Raw genomic sequence first — 22,871 nt, 5'->3', positions numbered from 1 at the left:
TGTACATTGACCACCCGTGACACACAATTTACCTGTGTAACAAACCTCCAAATGCACCTCTGAACCTAAAAGTTTAGAAAAATTTAGAATTAGTTCTTGGATTCACAAGATATAAAGAGAAGCCAGCCATTGAATACTTTGTTTAAAAAATAGGTTGACCTCATGTTGTGTAGCAGGTCTGAATAATCCATTTGTCTAATTCACTGTGCTCTCTATACCTATTTTCAAAGATAGTTTCCCAGGTTCTGAGAAGTCCTTATGTATTAGCTGACTTTATACTAAAATATGGGTTTAAAAAATTTTTTTTTAGAGACAGGGTTTCACTCTGTCATCCAGGTTAAAGTGCAGTGGTGTGATAATAGTTTACTGCAGCCTTGAACTCCTAGGCTCAACAACCCTCCCTCAGCATCCCAAGTAGCTGGAACTGCAAGTGTGTGCTACCATGCCTGGCTTAATTTTTTTTTAAATTTTTTTTGTAGACGTGAGATTTCACTATGTTGCGCAGCATGGTCTTGAACTCCTGGCTTCAAGCAACCTTCCTGCCTTGGCCTCCTAAATCCCTAGGAGGCACAAGTGTGAGCCATTGTGCTCTGCCCTAAAATTGGTTTTAAATAAAAATTTTTCCGGTAAGAATGTAATAGCGCATTTTGACAAAAGGTGAGAAAGATTTCTTCTGGAAGCAACTGATGCTAATTGATAAAATTGTTATATAAATGTATTGTGGTTTCCAGCTCTCTTCTGGGAGAGAAATAAAAGGGAATCTGAGAAAGAACAATGTTGGTTTGTCTCTGGCTGCTTTACTAAAAAGAAACACTATAAAACATTTCTAAACATTACTATAAATAAGATAACTTATAGAGAACAAAATCACAATTGACCAGTTATTTCCCAAACAAATTTTTCATTTTTACAATACTAAGGGAAAGCTACAAGTATTAGCTGGTTTAGAATATTTCTCATCTAGGATGAGATGTCCCAGATGGCAGAGAAGAGAGTCTTGGATGTAATTGAAACTCTATGGAATTGACGGCAAATGTGTACATACACACACACACACGTTCCTATCCAATTAAGCAGCCAAAAAGTCAGCAATTCCATTGCTTGTTTAGTTTAATCGAAGTCACTGATTTTCCAAACCCAACATTTAGAGATCACATCATATGCTACTCATAATCTAAAGAAACATGTATTATGGAGAGGGTATCCTGGGTGAAAGATACAGCAACAACTGAATAGTCCACAGAAACTTCTATTGATGGGCCAAGCTTTGGGAGCATCAATACATAAAAGTTTAGAATTCCATTTTGTATCCTCTTCTCCCCCAAAAAGAAAGAACACTGGAAATTACTCCTTGTGTGGTGTTTAATAGAGGTAGACCATTTTGATTAAGGAATTAAATGGATTCAGGTGCATGACAGCAGGAAAGAGGAGGGGCAAGAGAGGGGATTATAGGATAAGGTGTACTGCTACTTTAAAATTATGTATGCATGGTCCCATCCATGTCCCTCCCACTGCTTCAGGTACCAGCGGAAAGCTTGGGCAGCTCAGTTCCAAGAGGCCACCAAGCAGACTACGCTCTGAGTTTCAGGTAACCAAGTGTTTGCTGTGCAGAATACTTTACCTGGGCACCCAAGTCTTCCTTCCAGCATTCCTGCTGCTACAGCCTATTTGCTAAGAGTAACCAGGGGTTACAGCAGCGTTGCCAGGCAACAAGGGACAGCGGTCCTGTTGAAGAGCCATTTGTCACACTGAGGGGACTGGTTGAAATGCAATAAAGAAATGGTAACTCAGCTTATTTATCAATACAATTACTTGCACAATATTAGGGATCCATATGTAACCTACAAATTCATAGTCATACGAGGAAACACAAACATTTTGCTAAATATTAAAATAGGACAGACAGATGGTGTTGGGTTTCTAATCAGCTTTACTCTGAGCTTAAAGTTGCTACACATGCTGGGATAAGGGGAAAGGCCCAAAGTGCTTTGCCAGCTTTATTTTGGGCATCTGCAAGTTAGCTCTGGGTTACAATGTACAGTGCATTTGTAAAGAAAATCTACAAGATTCTTTTCCTTGTTAAGTAGAGCTGGTAATGCTATTGCTAATTCCCTGGGGTGAAGTAACAACATAAACTTACTGTATGTGTAATATATTATTTATAATTATATATATATATAACTGGTTATACATATTACTGGTTGTCCTGTGGACTTATAAAGTGCTTGATTTGCCCACTACAATCAAGAGATTTACCAAAAGAATGAGTATTTTACTCTGAGCACTGCGCTTCAAAATGTTTTCTGAGTTCAGTAGTGTTGCTTCTAGGAGCTCAAAGTCTTCATGCCTGAGATGAGCTTCAGTTTTAAAGGCACAGCAGCTTTCCCTTGATGCTCTGTGTTTTTGATTCCCAGATACCAGCTGCTACTCATGTCTTCACCATTGCTAAGAACATCGTTGGTATTACCTTACTCTGAAAACGTGTCTGCAGTTTCCAGAAAATGGAGCATCGCAACATCACTTAAAGTACCCTGCTTTAAAGTACTGCTGGCAAGTGGCGTGGGCCTGATTATTTCTTTAGAAATGCTTTATCAGGAGGAGAATGCTTTTTTGTAAACATGAATTGCCCGGTTCTTTCATTGGGCTCTGGCTTCTTGTTTCAGGTCATTGACATGTTGATCTTTGCCTATTTTGCTTCGATATCCTTGGCTGACTCACGAGGTCTTTTCCCAAGGCTGGAGAATGTGGGAGCTTTCAAGAATGTTTCCATCGTGCCAACCCAAGCAGTATGTGGACTCCCAGACCGAAGCACGTTTTGTCATAGCTCTGCTGCTGCTGAAAGTATTCAGTTCTGTACCCAGCGGTTTTGTATTCAGGATTGCCCATACAGATCTTCACACCCTACCTACACTGCCCTTTTCTCAGCAGGCCTCAGCTGCATCACACCAGACAAGAATGATCTGCATCCCAACTCCCATAGCAATTCTACAAGTTTTGTTTTTGGAAATCACAAGAACTGCTTTTCTTCTTCTCCTTCTCCAAGGCTGATGGCATCATTTACTTTAGCTGTATGGTTGAAACCTGAGCAACAAGGTGTAATGTAAGTAGTAGTGTGGGTATAAGCTTTCCTAGGTTCCAAAAGCCAGTAGTAGTGAAGATCATTGCAGTCTGAATTCCAAACCAGAAGTGAAGGTTAACAATATAGCCTATTGAAGACTAACTCTTCTAGTTGTTTCCCCATTTGAATTTTTTTCTCTTCTATGGTTGAAGTAGACCATGACAAAAAAAATGTGTTAAAATAGTTTATTGCAGGCAAATGTGTTTGTGCAGGAAATTGTTTATTTTCTATAGCTTAGCTTGACCTTTGGTCTTAGCCTCCAAAGCCTAAAGCAGACTCAGAGTGAGTTTTAAGGCCTGGAAACTCATAATGCAAATAATGAATATTTTCAAAGTCTTGATCTAGGTTTATATAAATAACATTTCCTTACTAGGGTATAGCATTTTCATTGGCCATGTAGTTCTCTCAGGCCTTGGGACTGTTTTCTTCATCCTCGTTTCCCCAAGAAGAGCTGTTTTGTTTGACTCATGGAAGATGTTCAGCAATATAAATTGAATGTACAAAAAACCCTCCATCTCTAAAAGGATATAGCTTTTAGTTCTTTATCTTGTGGTATTTTCATTTTCCAATTAGTTAAGAAATATGTAGGTAATGTGAGAGATTCTCAAAAGTTTTCATGCTGCTCATCCCAGAGAAATGCCTTCAATGAGTCTGGGTCCTATTACTGCCATTTTTTGTTATTTAATCACCAGTTTTCATTCTGTAATCTGTTCTCAAGCTGATATCTAATGAGCTTCTCCTAAATATTTATTGCCAACTTGGAGATTTTAATATATAGGACCGTTTTGAGGAATTTTTGCTTATCTTTTGTCTTCCTAGAGGGCTTTTGGCCCTTTCTCTTGTGACATTTTCTTTGTGTGACAGCGTTGACTGTATATCTAAAAACTTGTGAAACAAACCAGAAAAGTATTACAATCTCATAAGCAAATAGGACTTAAATGTTTTTGGTGTTTAGTTTCAATTTGCCAAGTGAAAGTTGGCATGTCTTCATTTTGTTTTAAATTTGGATTAATCAGAAAATTAATCACAAACCATTCCAATTTCTATATCTCTCCTCAAAGAAAACCTTGTTTTCTTACTGTTTGAAATTCTAGTAAATTCAAGCTACTCAGTTTATGTAATTAGTATCCAAAGAGTCTTAAAACATTGTCTTTTGACAAATAGGGCTAAGATAAAATATCCTTCGGAGCTTGTAGGGGCATATCTGTACCAAATTCATCTTCTATTGACATCATTTTGTATAAATAAGAGAGAGAAGTATTTACAGGGTTGGAAGAACATGGTTAATGGTTTTGAGAGTTCCTTGTATCAAGGTCGTTTCCATTTTCAAAATTAAAATACCTTTGGGAATTGGGGGAATTTCGAGGTGTTTGCACTAGATAAGTAAAACAAACAAAACATGGATTATCCAATTATTGTTTATTCAGGAGCAGAATAAATCCAGTTCCTAAATATTTTGCTACCTGCCTTCCTCTCACATTTATTATCTACCAAAGCTGGTATGTTTACAAGCAAACAAAATAGCAAGGAAGATAATCAATAACATATTAAGAAATGCATTTTCAGTAAGCTTGGGGAAATAAGTCTGCATTTGGTAAATACATTCTTGAGTAATGGCTGAATTCTCACTCGTAGATTTAAACTGAAGAAAAATGAATAGGGGAAACTCTTTTCAGGTTATAAGACCTGATGGGTAGGGATAAAAACAAACTCACTTCAGTAAATTAGAAATATTCAACTACTGAAGGGTTAAATATACAATTTGCAGAATTTATATAAAACTTTTATTTCTACTTATATAAAACCTTTATTTCATCTAAATCTATTTGCCTAAATTAAAAATATACTTGCACTTATAACTTTATTCCAAATATACATACAAAATATAGTAAAATTGTGACAGTAAAAGAGGGACTATTAGTGTTCTATCATCTTATTCTTACCTCCCAACTCAGGAAAAATTAGATGCAAGTGATAGATGCAAGTGAGAAGAAATTATCTGTGAAAAACGTGCCCTTTAAGGAAAGCTTTAAACCATCTTTAACAGTAGTTCTTGATTGGCTCAATTTTATACCTTTGCCTCTCTGATACTTCCTACCAAATTTTATCACAAACTCATCATTTTTTGAGAGACTACTGTATACTAGGTGTCTGTGTGTATCCTCAGAATACTCAGATATTTAACACGATCTCAGTGCCTCAGTTGGACTGTATGGTCATAGAGAGGTAGCCAGTCATCTTACAGACACTGGCTTTGGCTTTGGGCCAGTTGATGGGGTGAGTAGAGACTATAGCTGTCCATTCTTTATTTCACCATGGGAATTAAATAGAGCAATTCTGACTTCAGGGCTACCAGATTAGAGCCTTCCATAGACAATAAATTTGCTTTACGTTAAAAAAAGAAAAATTTGCACTGATGACTGACTACTCAAGCGACCTGTAGTGTGTTGCACTACTTCCTCTAAAAGAAATAGCAGGAGAACTAATGAGTCAATAGCCTAAATGTTAGTTTTGTGGAATGATTCAACCACTTTAGTTTCCATCATGAATCTTTAATAAAGGGTGCTGAGGCTTTGGGGAATATATTTTAAATAAGAATTCTATTTTTATTGAAAAAAAGGGATTTCTTCATTGGCATAAAGCTTGCATTGAATATAATGACATTCAGGCACTTATTCATAGTATACCATTTTGAGCAAAGTTTGGGGTCATTTTAACACCACTGTAACCGCACAATAGTTTAGCATGTCTTTTTGGTTGGATACTGACCTTTTCTCTCTTTTCTGGTTGCTTCCTAAGGTGTGTTATAGAAAAGACAGTAGATGGGCAGATTGTGTTCAAACTTACAATATCTGAGAAAGAGACCATGTTTTATTATCGCACAGTAAATGGTTTGCAACCTCCAATAAAAGTAACGACACTGGAGAGAATTCTTGTGAAGAAATGGATTCATCTTAGTGTGCAGGTGAGTAAAATAAAAAATACTTAACATTTGGTTAAACACAAGGATTTGTCTTCCTTTCTCTCCTTTAAATGGCATCTACTCACAAAATCTCCAGCAGTATCTTTTAGATTTCAGGTGTGTATAAGTGATAACTAAAGAAGAAAAATATTTAAATGACCTAATGATGTATCTCTTGATATATTAGCATTTTCTCCCCCCAAATTGCTGTAAAAGCTCTCACAGAAACTTAAAGACAAGGCTGTCTATAATTATAATATCCTCAGAAAATTTTTGTTTTATTGGGTTAGTATATTCCCTTTTGTTTAAAAATGTGTAAGGGCTCATTTGATGTCTGGTACTAATTTTACTAGTCATGGATGTATTAATACCCCACCTTGATTTTTACAGCTGTCTTTCTCAGATAGCAACTGATGACATAAATAAAATGTGTCTGTTGCATTAAAACGGTGACCTTAGAACTAATGAACTTTACACTTGAGGCACTCCAGAGGTGTTATATTACTATTTTAGTTGTCAACCACAGTTTGTATGAGCCTTAGAAGCTGCTAAAGGCTGAGAGAGCTGTGACATGTCTGGTATTTACAGTCGCCAGAAGAGAGACACGGTTCATCCTTTTGCTTTTTCAGGGCGCTGGAATGGCCCAATACAGTTAAAGCCACACTTGCCTTTCAAACCAGGTGTATTAGTCTGTTCTTGCACTGCTATAAAAAATACCTGAGACTGGGTAATTTTTTTAATAAAGAAAGGAGGTTTAATTGGATCATGGTTCTGTGGGCTATACAGGAAGCATGATTCTGGCATCTGCTCAGCTTCTGGAGAGACCTTAGGAAACTTACAATCATGGCAGCAGACAAAGGCCTAGCAAGCACTTCATTTGGCCAGAATAGGAGCAGGAGAGGGTAGGGGAGGTACTACACACCTTAAACAACCAGATCTTGTGAGAACTCTATCAGGAGACTAGCACTAGGTGGATGGTGTTAAAGCACTGATGAGTGCTTTATGCCTCCATGTTCCAATCACCTCCCATCAAGCCCCACCACCAACGTTGGGGATTACAATTGGACATGAGGTTTGGGCAGGGACACAGAGCCAAATCATGTCACTCGGGGTGCTGGGTACCACCGTTTCCAGTGTGAGCTCTCATATGAGCATCCATCCAGTGGCTCATGTGAACCTCATTTGAACTAGATGACATTTACACACTCATTCATTTTATAAAAATTATCTTTGATTTCTCACTTTTTTTTTTAATTGTGAAGCAGATAATGAGTGTGCGTCCTCAGAGGGTCTTGATAATTGTTATGTGGCTTTCAGATACTAAGGTATGAGTTTAGCAAATGTGATTGGCAGGGGTCAGTGTTTTCATACACAACTAGGGTTGAAATGATATACAAAGGGGACGTCATGTCTGACATCAAGCCTTGTCCATAGGACACGATGGTTTCAGACTCTCAATGCTTATTCTCCATGTGTTCAGTAGTTAACAAATAGGAGAGCGATTTGTCCCAGTCTTGAAGTTTCCATTGTCCTGAGATCTCCATTCTTCCCACTGACCAGTCCTATGGAATTGGGTTTTAATATTAAAAAAGTAGAAATAGAAACTGTTAAAGACAATGCCATCTTTGTAGAAGATGCCAAATAGATATGTTTGTTGCATATTTTTGTATCAACAATGACAAAAAATTCTCTTTACTTGCCTTTATTTTGTGTTATCTGTGAAACTGTGCCATGTTTTGGCAGGCAGTAGTACATTAAAAGCTTTACAAAGAAAGTTTAAAATCTAAATGCAGAGAGGTAACCATGACTGAATTACTCTCTTGGGAATAAAACGCTCTTAGAGTGCCTATTGAAATCAATATTATCATTTCAATACATGTCAAATATGAGTCATTTCCTAGTTTAGGCAAAATTTCTTCATAAATCTTTAAATCTTTCCCTTCTTTCAAGAAAAGGTTAAAGTACTTATGATTTAATGAGACTGCTTTATTTCATAACTGTTTGACTATCAAAAGAAAACTTGTCCTTTTCGATTTGTACACTCTTTTATTTATTTTTTTGCATAAGTTTTAAACTCTTCTGAATTTTATATTAAAACTACAGAACTAGACAGTCACAAAATGTTAGAACCGTTCAGATCTGTCATTTAATCATCTAGCACTTATTAAATATTTGAGGGGTACCCAGCATTATGGGAATCTGGATACACTCAAATGAAAATTGAAGAGCAATTATGTACTCTAAAATGGAGATCTATATAAGGTTCCTTTATATTGGATACCAGTCTGAATATGTTTAAGGTATTATGAAACTTATAAAAATCCATATTATAGTTTTTTGTTTTTTTTTTGAGACAGAGTTTCTCCCTTGTTGCCCAGGCTGGAGTGCAATGGTGCGGTCTTGGCTCACTGCAACCTCTGCCTCCTGGGTTCAAGTGATTCTCCTGCCTCAGCCTCCCGAATAGCTGGGATTACAGGTGCCCACCACCACACTGGCTAATTTTTTGTATTTTTAGTAGAGAGAGGGTTTCACCATGTTGGCCAGGCTAGTCTCAAACTCCTGACCTCAGGTGATCCACCTGCCTTGGCCTCCCAAAGTGTTGGGATTACAGGTGTGAGCCACAGTGCCCCGCCTACCTTTTTAATAAGGAATGTACTAATGGCTCAAAAGTTGTTAAAAGAAGTAATGGAGGCCAGGTGCGGTGGTTCATGCCTGTAATCCCAGCACTTTGGGAGGTGGCAGTGAATGTATAGCTTGAACTAGGAGTTCGAGGCCAACCTGGGCAACATGGCAAAACCTCGTCTCTACAAAAACACACCCTAAAAAAATTAGCCAGGTGTGATGGTGCATGCCTGTAGACCCAGCTACTCAGGAGGCTGAGGCTAAAGTGGAAAGATCACCTAAACCCGGAAGTCAAGGCTTCAGTGACCCATGATCATGCCACTGCATTCCAGCCTCGATGAAAGAGCAAGATCCTGTCTCAAAAAGAAAAAGCGATAGGAAGGACAGGAGATTAGGAGTTGGGAAATCTGATTTAGGTTATGCTACTCTGTAGTCTTAAAAATAAAATTTATAGGAATCCATATGATAGCTGTCTAATAAAGAATGTACTAATTGCTTAAATATTGTTATAAGAAGTAATGGAAGCTGGGCACAGTGGCTCACACCTATACCCTGCCCGTCTCAACGTCTCAAACTGAGTCATTTGACTCAGTTTCCCCAGTTACGTAAGAAGATTGAACTAGATGAACAAAATGGGGGCCTCTTGACTTCTTCACAAAAAAGTAAGTGGAGTGTGGAGTGTAGCACAAGTCATTAAAGTATGGCAAGCTGTTGAGCTGCGTAGGGTTATTTAGATAGTAAGTGACAGAGCCAGCCCTGTTAACCAATGATCAGTCTATTCTTCTTCTGTCTTCTCCCATGCCATCTGGTATTTACATAAAAACATTTGTTTTTGCTAGCTTTTATGGACAAAATATGGAGAAATGTAGCTTGTTACTATTCCATTGTATAACTGCAAGAACATTTGCAGAAAAAATATTTAATGCAAAATGTAACTTTCTGTTAAATGGTCATATAATGCATCTAAACTCCATTTAATTTGGGGATTAGGGACTTTTATCATGCTAGGCATAGGATAGAACAAATGATTAATAATCTTGTTTGGTCAAGTTTCAAACTACAAACCTGCACTTTATGTATATGTGTATTTTCAGCCATCTTCCAAATGGCCACAAATTGATGAATTTATACAGTATGTATGTTTCTGTGCATGTGTAAAACTAAAACATACAACTCTATTCGTGGAATAGCCCAGAAACCAGAATTTTACTTTGCTGCTTATGGTGATTTTATACTGGTTTGCTTATACTTGGTGACATAAAATTAATTAGCAGATCTCAACTTATGCTTTATCTCAGACAGTTCACTTGGTACCAGCTTCCCATCAGTAAAATCAGAATTCTGATTTACCAAAATCAGAAAAAAATGGTTTTAAATAATTAAATCTCTGGGGGAAATGATGCCAGGAAATCCAGACATACCAAAATTGGAAATTGAATTTCCTAAACAAACAAACAAACAAACAAACAAAATGCTCAATATTGCTATGGTAATGAATCTCACAACTTTCATTCTACAACTAGCATTTTAAAGCCTCAACTTGTTGGAAAATGATTAGTGTTTAAATTAATATTCATTTAGGAACTTCAATCTGACAGGATTGCCAATTGAAATTGTACTTTGGGGTTTGATATATTGGCTATTTCAAATTATATCAAGCTAAAATTCATTATGTCATCTTTTATACTAAAACTAGAAAAAAATCAATTCATACTTTTTATTATCATATAGGGAACACTGATAATATTAGCAAAAATTTTAAAGCTTAGTTTTCATATTGAATCAGCACATGGTGTAGTTATAAGATTTCCTTTGATTACTCTCATAAAAGTTTTGAAATATGTTAAAAAATTTACTTTAGCATTTTGTTATGGATTGGTAAATAAAACAATTTGGAAATAAGTAGATGTGTTTACTGGCATTTCGTTTAAAAGTAAAACTTTATGGTTTTCTTTGAAAATATATTTTGCCTTAAGCAGTTCCACACATTTTATAGCACAAATAGCATCAAAGAATCATCAGTATAGTCATCCTTCTAGTAATTATGCAGAATTGCAGTAAGACAATTACTACAATTTGAAGCTGATGAAATACTACAGCTGTGGAACCAAGAAATGATTCAGCATTGGGCTTGTTCACATTTTCTATGCTATTTTGAGGGCTCATTGATACATTGACCATTCAAGAGCCATAGATGACTCTAGCTACAATAGTGTGAAAAAGAGCAGTTCTAACATGATACAATGAAGAAAAAAATGCATGGGTAAATAAAGTTTTAGAAATCAATAGATGAAGGATAGGAGTTTCATAATCATAGTTTGTTCATGAAGTATGCTCTTTTGATTTATGTATTCAATCTAAGAAAGAAAATCTATTGATGGTTCTGGAGGAAAAGAAAATGCAATTTAACCAACATTTGTTAGAATAGATAAACCAAGTCTCTCAATTAATCTCTGAACTGTATGCCCATGTGCACACTTTATAAAGGTGTTTCCGTGTTCCTATTGATTGAGGGAACATAAAACAACCATGTCACCTTATGGAAGCCTCCTCATTCAGTTCAGTAAGCTCTAGGGCATTGAATTCTCATAAGAATAACATCCCAGCCCCACTCCCACTCCAAGAGAATCTCAATCCATATTACTTCTTTAATGTATCATTGCATTTAACTCTGACTGTGTGTGTGTGTGTATATGCATGTGTAAGTATGTATGTATGTGTGTGGTAAATGTTTCTGTGTGCAAAGCCTTCTCTTTATTTCTAGCCAGCTGAGTTAAGAGCTTAAGTTAGCTGAATAGTTTTGGGTTATTCAAAATAAGTTAAGATCTATAGAATATAATAAAGTTTTTCAAAACAATCAGTTACAAATTATCATAGCTGCTATTAATCGCTGATTTATGTGCACTATATTAAACATGTTACATACTTGCAGTTATACAATGAAATAGTGACATACTTGTAAAAAGTTTAATATAGTGCTAATAATAGTTCTATGCCATTGACTTATATTATTTCCATTATAGAGATTTTTAAAAATTAGCCTTAGGAAATTTAAACTACCTGCCTACATTTATAGTCTCAAGTTTCTCTGACCTTAAACTATAAATAATAATTTGCCATGAACCTGGGTCACTGAGCAGATCTAAACAATAGTTTTTAAAATTCTCCAAACTGAAAAAAAAAATGGCACAGAAACCCAAAAGAACTGAAAACATATATTTGTAATGTAAATGTAATTTTGTATATTTATACATATTTGTACATATTTGTAATATAAACATTTGTAATGCTTCAGATATTTACATGATTTATACAAATAATTAAATATATTTTGTAACTATGCCCTTCATTGATACAAGCAGTTTAACTGTACAACAGAATGTAATTTTGTATAAAGTTCTGCTCAATATTTCCACGTTTTATGGCAGTTGGGATAGAATACAATGGCTTAAAGAAAGAATATTTCCCTTAAGCCAGTCTGATCACCTGACCCATGCCATATAGAATCAACCCTTATTATGATAAAATATAAAGAAGGAAGCACTGCTACTTGATTATGGAAGAGGTAAAACCATCCAAGTAAAAAAGTAATTATTCTCTGTGCATTTTTGGCATGTGATTTTAAAATGCAATATTTAAGCAGAAGGCAAGGCTTTAATTCTTGATCTTTTAGTAAAAAATTGTGTAACCCTGGGAAAACTATGTAACTCCTCAAAATGTTAGGATACCCATTACAAATTGGAAACAAACAAAAGACCTACTTAGCTTACACCATAAATTTGAATATGTAAAGAAAATAATGTCTGCTAAAACATTTTATAGCCTGTAACTTCCTGCTATGATGGAGCTTACAGTCTATTCAGAGGATAAGGAATCAAGTAACTACACCAATAAAAGCAAAATTATAATTGTGGTAAGTGCTACACAATCATATGAAGAATGATTTGGTCAAACCACTGAAGTCAAGAAAGGCTTCCTTGAGTAAATGTTATTGAATATGTATATTAGTTTTCTAGGCATGTACTAAAAAATTATCACAAACTGGTGACTTAAAACAATAGTTAATTCATTGTTGAAGAGTTATGGAGGCTAGAAGGCTGAAATCGAGGCGTTAGAAGGACCATGCTCTTTCTGAAACCTCTAGAATCCTTCCCTGCCTCTTCCAGCGTCTGGTGTTTGCACAGACACCTGAGTATGTGATTGTGCTACCTCCTGGAATTTGTCTGCCCACAGCAAGATTGGGAACCCAGAAAGGGAAGCAGGAGTGCCCAGGGTAGCCACCACCTACTGCATGAGGAACAGAGCTGGCGGCAATCCTTGACGCTCCTTAGCTTGTAGCAGCCTCTGCCTCCATTACTGTATGGTCCTGTCCTCTGAGCGTGTGTGCCTTCCCTTCTTATAAGGACATCAGTCATAGTGGATTAGGGTTCTTCCTAATTCAGTAGGACTCATCTTAACTCAATGACAGCCAAAAAGACACTACCCAAATAAGGTCAGAGTCACAGACACATAGGGTTAGGGCTTCAGTATGACTTTTGATGGGACACAATTCAACTGATTGTAAGATTTATTCAAAAGAATGCATAGGATCCAACTGGGCAAAGAGAGTTGATAAGAACATTCCATAAATGCATAGCAAATAGTGTAAATGCCCTTTTGTAAAAAGAAATATGTTACATAGACTAAAAGACCAATGTGGTTAGAGTGTAGCTGGCAAAGTGGGACATGGTGTGAAATGAGGACAGAAGAGTAGGAAGAGGCTATGTGTTAAAGAGAATCATTGGATATGTTAAGATTTTTTAAATGGGACTCTGTTGAAATGTTTTATGTGAAGGACAGGAGATGAGGGATGAGGGTAATGAAGGAAAACATATGACGTGCACAGATTATCTTTCCCTAAAGACTACTTCGCTGCAGTGAGGGAGAATGGTTTGCCTAAAGACAAGTGAGAAGGGTTGTTTTAGTATTTTCATGGCCCGAGTCAGACGTAAGTGTTACTTACTTAGATCATGAAGACAATAGTGAGTTTAAGAATTAAACTAAAGGGCGTGTTGATGAAGGAATGTGTAATTTGAGGGAAAGGGAGTTGATGAATCCCAGCTTTCTTGCTTATATAATTGTAGGTGCAGTGATTTCTTCTTCCCAAATAGAAATACTGGAAGAGAATCAGATTTTGAATATGCAGCACATATGAGTTTGATTCCAGTTTAGGGTAATAATTCTCAACTATAGAAATTATTAGCATTATTGGGAAACTGTAAAAAATATTCTGATGCCCATACCCCTTTGGTCTAGGTGGGGCACAGGCATTCTTTCTTTCTTTCTTCCTGCCCTGATGGATTTAAAAAGGGTGTAACAAAAGAAAATGTCAGTCTACCATTGATGAGCATTTAGGGTGGCTCCATATCTTTGCTACTGTGAACAGCGCTGCAATGAACATATATGTGCATGAGTCTTTATGATAGAATGACTCGGATTCCTTTGGGTATGTATCCAGTAATGGGATTGCTGGGTATAATGGTAGTTCTGCTTTTTGGTGTTTGAGGAATTGTCACACAGTTTTCCCTAATGGTTGAAGTAGTTTATACTCCCCAAATCAGCATATTAAACATTCCTTTTTCTCTGCAACCTCACTAGCACTGTTGTTTCTTGACTTTTTAAAGAACAGACATTCTGACTGATGTGATATGGTATCTCTCATTGTGGTTTTGATTTACATTTCTCCAATGGACAGTGATGTTGAACTTTTTTCATATGCTTGTTGGCCACATGTATGTCTTCTTTTGAAAAGGGTCTATTTATGTCCTTTGCCCACTTTTTAAAAGGGTTGTTTGTTTTTTTCTTGTAGATTTGTTGAAGTTTGTTATAGAGGCCAGCTATCTGACCTTTGTCAGACGCAGAGTTGGCAAACCTTTTCTCTCATTCTATAGGCTGTCTGTTCACTCTGTTGATAGTTCTTTTTGCTATGCAGACTCTTTAGTTTAATTTGAGCCCATTTGTCAATTTTTGTTTTTGTTGCAATTGCTTTTGGCATCTTTGCCATGAAATCTTCGCTGTTCCTATTTCCTATGTCCAGAATGCTGTTGCCTAAATTGTCTTTCAGGATTTTAGTTTCGGGTTTTACATTTAAGTCGTTATTCCAACTTGAGTTGATTTTTATATATGGTATAAGGAAGGGGTCCAGTTTCAATTTTCTGCGTATGGCTAGCCAGCTATCCCAACATTTATTGAATAGGGAGTCCTTTATCCATTGTTTGTTTTTGTCAGCTTTCTCAAAGATCACATGGTTGTAGGTGTGGTGGTCTTATTTTTGGGCTTTCTATTCTTTTTCATTGTCTATGTGTCTGTTTTTGTACCAGATTCATGCTGTTTTGGTTACTGTAGCCCTGTATAGTATAGTTTGCAGTCAAGTAATCCAGTGCCTCCAGCTTTGTTCATTTTGTGTAGGATTGTCTGTCAATTTGGGCTCATTTTTGGTTTTATATGAATTTTAAAACAGGTTTTTTTTTTTTTTGTTCTTCAAAGAATATCATTGCTTGTTTGATAGAAATAGCATTGAATCTGTAAATTGCTTTGGGCATTATGGCCATTTTAACGATGTTGTTTCTTCCTATTCATGAGCATGAGATGTCACACAGACCGATGATGTTTGTTTGTGTCATCTCTTATTTATTTCAGCAGTGCTTTGCAACTCTCATTGTAGAGATCTTTCCCCGCCCTGGTTAGCTGTATTCCTAGGTATTTTATTCTTTTTGTGGTGATTGTTTCACCTGCTTCTAATCAAATCTATTTAGTAGCTGTTATTAAACTGTGTAGCCATTAGTATATAGTAGAACTCCATTATCCTTGGTTTTGTTTTCTGTTGTTTGTTACCCACAGTCAACCACAGTCTGAAAATATCAAATGAAAAATTTCAGAAGTAAACAATTCGTAAGTTTTAAATTGAGTGCTGTTCTGTGTAGTGTGATGACATGTCAGGTGGTCACAGCTACCTCCTGCCTGGGAGGTGAAGCATCCCTTTGTCCAGCATCCTTATTGTCTATGCTCCTAGCCCTTCAGTCACATAGTCGCCCTCTTAGTAATCAGATCAGCTGTTGCTGTATCACAGTTGTCAGTTGTGTTCAGGGAAACTGTATTTTACTTCTTAATGGCCCCAAAGTGCAATAATAATAATGCTGGCAATTTGGCTATGCCAAGAAGCCATAAAGTCCCTCTTTTAAGTGAAAAGATAAACACTCTCAACTTAACAAACAAAAGAAAAAGATCTTATGCTGAAGTTCCTAAGAACTACAGTGTAAGAATGTATCTTCTGTCCTTGAAATTCTGAAAAAATATATTGTTATAATTGTTCTATTTTGATAGTTACTGCTAATCTCTTAGTGGACCTAATTTATAAAAATTAAACTTTATCTTGGGTATGTATGTATAGGAAAAAACATAGCATATATAAGCTTCAGTACTATTCACGGTTTCAGGCATCCATTGTGAGTCTTATAACATATCCTCAATGGATAAAAGGGGACTACTATATGCACAATATATGTAAATACTCAAAAAGAGTTTTGTTTAGCTAGTGTGTGTAAGAAGATTATCACAAGTCACACCATAGTGTTTGCCTTTTGCCAGTCTGAATGTTATCAGTGTAATATTTTATAGCAAAAATTTAAGTTCAGTGAAAACTTCCCTATGGAAACACTTCCAATCAAGATCTACAGCAAGCCATGAATAAATTAACATTTAAACTTGAAAACTGATAGTTGAAGAAGAATTTAGCAATTAATAGTTTCTGCTAGAAAATGGTGGTTTCTCAGCCAGTTGCTATAAAGTATATAATACATGTAAAAGGAAATATATACAAATATCATATTGGACATATATTACATATACTACTAAAATTGAAAATTGCTATAAATATAAGAGTATGTTCCAATGTCCACTTATTTCTTTTTTAACAACCTCTAGTCTTGAAAATGCCACTATGGTAATTCTGTCATATTTGTAATGGTTGGAATTTGATGGTAGTGCTTTTGAAAACCTGTATTATCTAATGGAATTGTCATTTGTATTATATCATTTTCACCTAAAAGCCAAATACAATAAGACTTAAATTATTTTTGCTTTTTTTGTGGGTAGTCATTTTTGTGCCCAAAGGGCTAACTGATGCCTTCAGTTATACATGAACAATTCCCACTAATGCCAGAAAGAAGAGTGTGCATATAACCTAGGGCAGAATTTGGCCTATGGAATGTATCACTCAGTAATGGAATGGAGAATATGACTTTATTTAAACATGGACTTGAATAGTTTTATTTTTCCTTACTGTTTCCCTTGGCATTTCTCTCTGTAAAGTCTAACATTCAAAAGTATTCTGTGCAGCTGTAGTGCCCTGGGATGCATAATAAGGGCATATGTTCAACGCAAGTTTAAATATCCATATGAGCCAAAGACAGAGTAATCAACATTAAAAAAATTAAGACAACTTTTCCAAGAATGAAAACCTTTAATAGGTTAGCTAATTTTAGAGTTATTTAACAACTGTGAAAAGTTATTAGTATTTATAAATATGCATATATAATTATATACAATGTCTTATGTCAGACAGCAATTTCATTCTGCCCTGTAATGATCACATGGCATAATTCTGAAAAAAGTCAAACAGTATGTTCTAGAAGGACAAAAAAAAAATTGGTTCATTTTGGCTTATGTTTAGTGTTCAATTGTTTTCAACCTGGGGAGGGAGGAAGGGAAAGAAAGAAGGAAGGAAAGAAGAAAGCAAGAAAGGAAGGAAGAAGGAGAGAAAGGAAAGATGGAAGTCATGTGACATAGATAGGGATTTGGGGCAAAATTCAAGTCCCATGTTTTCCTTGATGGAAAGCCAAGGAACCTGAGGAAGAGAGCCAGCCCACCCCAATTTCACTGTGGTAGAGGTGACCAAGAAAGTTTAGATTATGGATGTATAGTAGGTAATTTTAGGTTGTTTGTTGTCTGGGATATAAACCCATTGTGTTATTCCAGTTATTTGGCCAAAATGTTCCATGTAACCATTTTGGAGTGCTGGCACTTTAGGGAATTTATAATAAGTGGTTGTGTTCAATGTTTGGGTTGAATACAAGGTAGGTAGAAAAGGATAATCAAAGGAATTAGCTGCAAATGAGATGAAATCTATGGGAACACATATTGAGAAAACTGGTGACCATTATGATTTAATCCTCTGAAATACCTGCAACAATCTGAGAACAAGGTAGGTGGCAAGACACATTTATAAATATTAGAGAAACACAGGACTCCATACATTTTGAAAACTGGGGAGTACTGAACTTGGAAAGGCCTAGTACAGGTAGTGCTTGTTGGTTTGCATATTTTTAAAATCACTTGACTGAGGTCTGATTGACATAGAAAAGTCTGAACATGTTGCATGTATGCAACTTAATGAGTCTAAAGATAAATATATGCCCATGAAAGTATCACCATAATCTATGACATAAACATATCCACCTATTGGTTTATTTTTAATTAAACTTTTTTTAAAGATAATCATAGGTTCACAGGCACTTGTGAGAAATAATACAGAAAGCCCATGTCCCCTTCACTCCTTTGCTCTCATCAGTAACATCTTTTATAATTATGGTACAATATTGCAACCAGGATATAGACATTGATATAACCTGTATTATTCACATTTCCCATTTTTCATATATTCCTATGTGTATATGTTTAGATACATACGATTTTTTAAAAATTTTATCCACCACAGCTGAGTTGCAGAAAAATTCCATCACTACAAGGACACCTCAAGCTGCCTTTTCATAACCACGCCCACTGTTTCCCTTCCCCTACTGCTGCCCCAGGTGTCCCAAACTTCTGGCAACCACTCACTTGTACTCTATTTCTAAAATTTTGTCTTTTCAAAATGTTGTATACATGGAATCACGCAATATGTACTCTTTTGGGATCGTTTCTTTCTTTTTTACTCAACATAATTCTGTAGGGATTCATTCAAGTTGTTAAGGGTATTGATAGTCTACCTGATTGGAGCATAGCATTCCGTGGTATGTGGGTACCATGGTTTGTTTAATCCTTCACCCATTGAAGGACATCTAGGTTATTTCTAATTTTGAGTTGTAACAAAGTTAAAGCATTCATGTGGATGTTTTTGTTACTATGCATATTCGTTTCTCTGGAATAAATGCTCCAGAGTGCAATAGCGTATGGCAGTTACATGTGTAGTGTTTTAAGAAACTCATTTCCAGAGTGGCTGTGCCATTTTAGAATTCTACCAGTGACACATGAGTGCTCCAGATTGTGCACATCCTTTGTAGCATTTGGTGTTATTACTATTTAAAATAAAATTTTAGCCATTCTGAGAGACAATATATCACTGTGGTTTTATTTTGCATTTCTTTAATGACTAATGGTGTTCAGCATGTTTTCGTGTGCTTATTTACCATTCATGTGTCCTATTCAGTGATGTTTCCCCATGTCTTCTACCCATTTTCTAATTTGATTGCTTATTTGTAGCTTGCTGTTTTTATTCTTTTTACAGGATCTTGCTGAGATTGATTAGGTCCAGTTTATCAATCTTTCCTCTTATGTATTGTGCTTTCCATGTCAAGTCTATGAAGTCTTGCCTAATCTTAAATCCTGAATATTTTTTCTAACAGTTATTTTATTTTATATTGTTAAATTTAAGCCTGTGTTTCAGGCCAGGCATGGTGGCTCATTCCTGTAATCCCCACACTTGAGGATGCCGAGGTGGGTGAATTGCCTGAGCCCAGGACTTCGAGAGCAGCCTGGTTACCTTGTCTTTACAAAACATTAGCTGGGCATGGTGGTGTGTGCCTGTAGTCCCAGCTATGGGGGAGGCTAAGGTGGGAGAATCACTTGAGCTCTGGAGTTTGAGACCAGCCTGGGCAACTTGGTGAAACCTCATCTGTACTAAAAATACAGAAGCAATTAGCTGGGCATAGTGGTGTGCACCTATAGTCCCAACTGCTCAGGAGGCTGAGGTAGGAAGATCACCTGACCCCAGGAAGTCGAGGTTGCTAGGAGCAGAGATCATGCCACTACACTCCAGCCTGGGCAACAGAGTGAGACCCCGGTTTTTTTTTTTTTTTTTTGCCTATGTTTCACTTTGAGTTAATATTTTTTTAAGATGTGAGATTTGGTTTTGGCCAGTGGATGTCCCAATAGCCCTTAGTTGAAAAGGTTATATCCTTCCTTCACTGAATTGCGTTTGCACATTTGTCAAATTTAGTAGAAGATATTTATGTTGATTTATTTCAGAATTCTGTGTATATCCTTCCACCAATACCACATGTTCTTGAGTACTGTGAACTGTATTACCTAGTAGAGTGACTCCTTCTACTTTATCCTGCTATCTCAATTACAAAAAATAAAAAACCTTTTAGGGCCTATGATTTTCCATATAAATTTCACAATAAGCTTGTTGATGTTTTCAATATATCTTGTTTAGATTTTGATAGGAATTGCATTATATCTATAGAAGAATTTAGAGTGATTTGAAATCTTTTACTATGTTGAGTCCTCTAATATATAAACATGGTGTAAGTATCACCATTTAGGTCTTTTTTTATTGGCATTTTGTAATTTTTAGCACATACATTATAGTCTGTTCTCACCCTGCTATAAAGATTCTACCGGAGACTGGGTAATTTACAAACAAAAGAGATTTAATTGACTCAGTTCCACATGGCTGGGAAGGCCTCAGGAAACTTACAATCATGGCGGAAGCTGAAGGGAAAGCAAGGACCTTTTTCATGTGGCATCAGGAGAGAGAAGAGTGAAGTCTGAAGGGGAAAGAGCCCCTTATTAAGCCATCAGATCTCATGAGAACTCACTCACTATCATGAGAACAGCATGGGGAAAACTGCCCCCATGGTCTAATTACCTCCAACCTGGTTTCTCCCTAGACAGGTGAGGATTATGGGGATTATACAGTTCAAGACGATATTTGGGTGGGGACACAGCCAAACTATCATACATCCTGTACCTGTTTTATTGAGCTTACCCATTAAGTGTTTCATTTTCTTTTTAGTGATTGTAATTGGTTTTGTGTTTTAAATTTTGGCTTCTGCATGATTATTGTTGGTACATAGCAATGTTATGGATTTCCTGGGTTGATCTTGTATTTCAAAACTCTGCTGAACTCACATTTATAGTAGTTCTGGAAATTCTTCATTTGTTGGAATTTTCTGTGTAGACAATCATGACATCTGAATTTGGAGCAGTTTTATTTATCTTCCCAATATGTAGTTTTTATTTCTTTTTATTGCAGTGACTAGAATTTTTAGTAGTATGTTGAATAAGAAAGGTAAGAGCAGAGATTCTTGCTCTTCCTGTTCCTAATCTTAGGGGAAAAAAGAGTTCAACCTTTCACTATTAAGTATGATGTTAGCTGTAGATTGTTTGGGTAAGTGTTCTTTATCAAGTTAATGAAGTTTCTCTCTATTCCTAATTTCTTGGAGTTTGGAGTGTTGAATATTGTCACAAGGCATTTTCTGATTCAATTGATATGATTACATGATTTTTCTTCTTTAGTCTATTAATGTGGCTCATTACACTGATTGATTTTCAATTGTTGAACCAACTTTACATACCTGGAATAAATCCTACTTGGTCATAATATACAGTTATAGTATATATAGTATACAATTCCTTTTATATATTGCTGAATTGATTTGCTCTTCTTTCTCTAGTTTCTTGAGGTAGAAGCTTAATGTTTTAAGATCCTTCCTCTTTTCTAATATAAGTATTAGATTTAGCTTAGTGTTGTAATTTAATGTGTAATTTAATTTAGTATTTAATTTAGTTTAGTGCAATACATTTCTCCTTCCATGCTGCTTTAGCAGCGTCTGACATATTTTATTATGTTGTATAGTTGACTCTTGAACAACGTGAGGGCTTGGGGTGTTGAATCCCAATGGAGTTGAAAATTTACATTTAACTTTTGACCACCCCAAAATGTAACTACTAATAGCCTACTGTGAATGGAAGTCTTACCAATAAGATAAATGGTCCATTAACACATATTTTGCATGTTATATGTTTTACATGCTGTATTCTTATAATTAAATAGAGAAAGAAAGCATTGTTAAGATAATTATAAGGAAGATAAATATATATTTACTATTCATTAAGTGGGAGTGGATCATTATATAAATCTTCATATTCATAATCTTCACATTGAGTAGGCTGAGGAGGAGGAGACAGAAGAGTTGGCCTTGCTGTCTCAGGTGGCAAAGACAGAAGAAAATTTGTCTATAAGTGAATCTGTGTAGTTCAAACTTGTGTCGTTCAAAGGTCAACTATATTTTCATTTGCATTCAGTTCTATGTTTTTAAAATTTCTTTTGAGGTTTTTAAAATTTTCCTTTACAACTTTCTTTTTCACTCATGAATTATGTAGAGATGTATTGCTTAGTTTCAAATAATTTGGAGATTTTAAATATTATGATTCTGTTATTGATTTCAAATTTGAGTCAATTTCAATCAGAGAACACATTCAGTGTGAGTTCAGTTCTTTAACATTTGTTCAGGATTTTTTAATGGGCCAGAATGTAGTCTATCTTGGTGAAAGTGTCATGAGTATTTGAAATTAATGTGTATAGTTTGTTTTGTGTTTACACACACACACACAAACACACATGCAAACACTTGTAAATCTTCTGTTATCTTTTTATTTCTATTTAAATAACTTCTTTTAGTCATTATTTAAGAGTAGGTGTGAAGAAAACCAATTCTCTTATAAATAACTAAGTACATCTACTTTGTATACTTTTTTTGAGTGATTCTATATTGTAATGATGTCCTTTTTACTAGTTCTATCAATTGTTGAGGGTTTGCTGTTGACGTCCCTGATTTAACTGTGGACTTATCTATTTCACCTTTCAACTCTGTCAGTCTCGCTTCATGTATGTTAAAGTTCTGTTGTTGGGTGCATACATGTTTAGGATCATTGGGTCTTTCTAGTGGAGATATCGTTTTATCATTATGTAATGTCCCTCTTAACCTCTAGATATTTTGTTTGTTCTAAAGTCTATGTTATTTGCATTTAACTTTTGACCACCCCAAAATGTAACTACTAATAGCCTACTGTTGAGTGGAAGCCTTACTATAGTTATTCCTTTTTTCTTTTTTTTTTTTTTTTTTT

At 35.7% G+C, this 22,871-nt stretch overlaps 1 protein-coding gene across 2 annotated transcripts in view; it reads left to right on the top strand.

Moving 5' to 3' along the window:
* Window positions 1-1,577: 1,577 nt before the first annotated feature.
* Window positions 1,578-22,871, top strand: part of USH2A (Usher syndrome 2A (autosomal recessive, mild)) — an 802,205-nt gene continuing 780,911 nt past the window's right edge. Inside the window, exons 1-3 of one of the 2 annotated variants that reach the window (XM_011929422.1) lie at window positions 1,578-1,782; window positions 2,415-3,100; window positions 5,918-6,083. In XM_011929422.1, the coding sequence (XP_011784812.1) occupies window positions 2,619-3,100; window positions 5,918-6,083 (648 nt within the window). In that variant the 5' untranslated portion in view covers window positions 1,578-1,782; window positions 2,415-2,618. Of the gene's footprint in view, window positions 1,783-2,414; window positions 3,101-5,917; window positions 6,084-22,871 lie in introns of those variants that run through there. The other variant, XM_011929421.1, reaches the window with a different exon arrangement.

The sequence above is a fragment of the Colobus angolensis genome, unplaced genomic scaffold (genome assembly GCF_000951035.1).
Source record: "Colobus angolensis palliatus isolate OR3802 unplaced genomic scaffold, Cang.pa_1.0 Scaffold81, whole genome shotgun sequence".
Classification (NCBI taxonomy): domain Eukaryota; kingdom Metazoa; phylum Chordata; class Mammalia; order Primates; family Cercopithecidae; genus Colobus; species Colobus angolensis.
The sequence above is the reverse complement of the archived record's forward strand: the minus strand, read 5'-3'. Positions and strand labels throughout refer to the sequence as shown.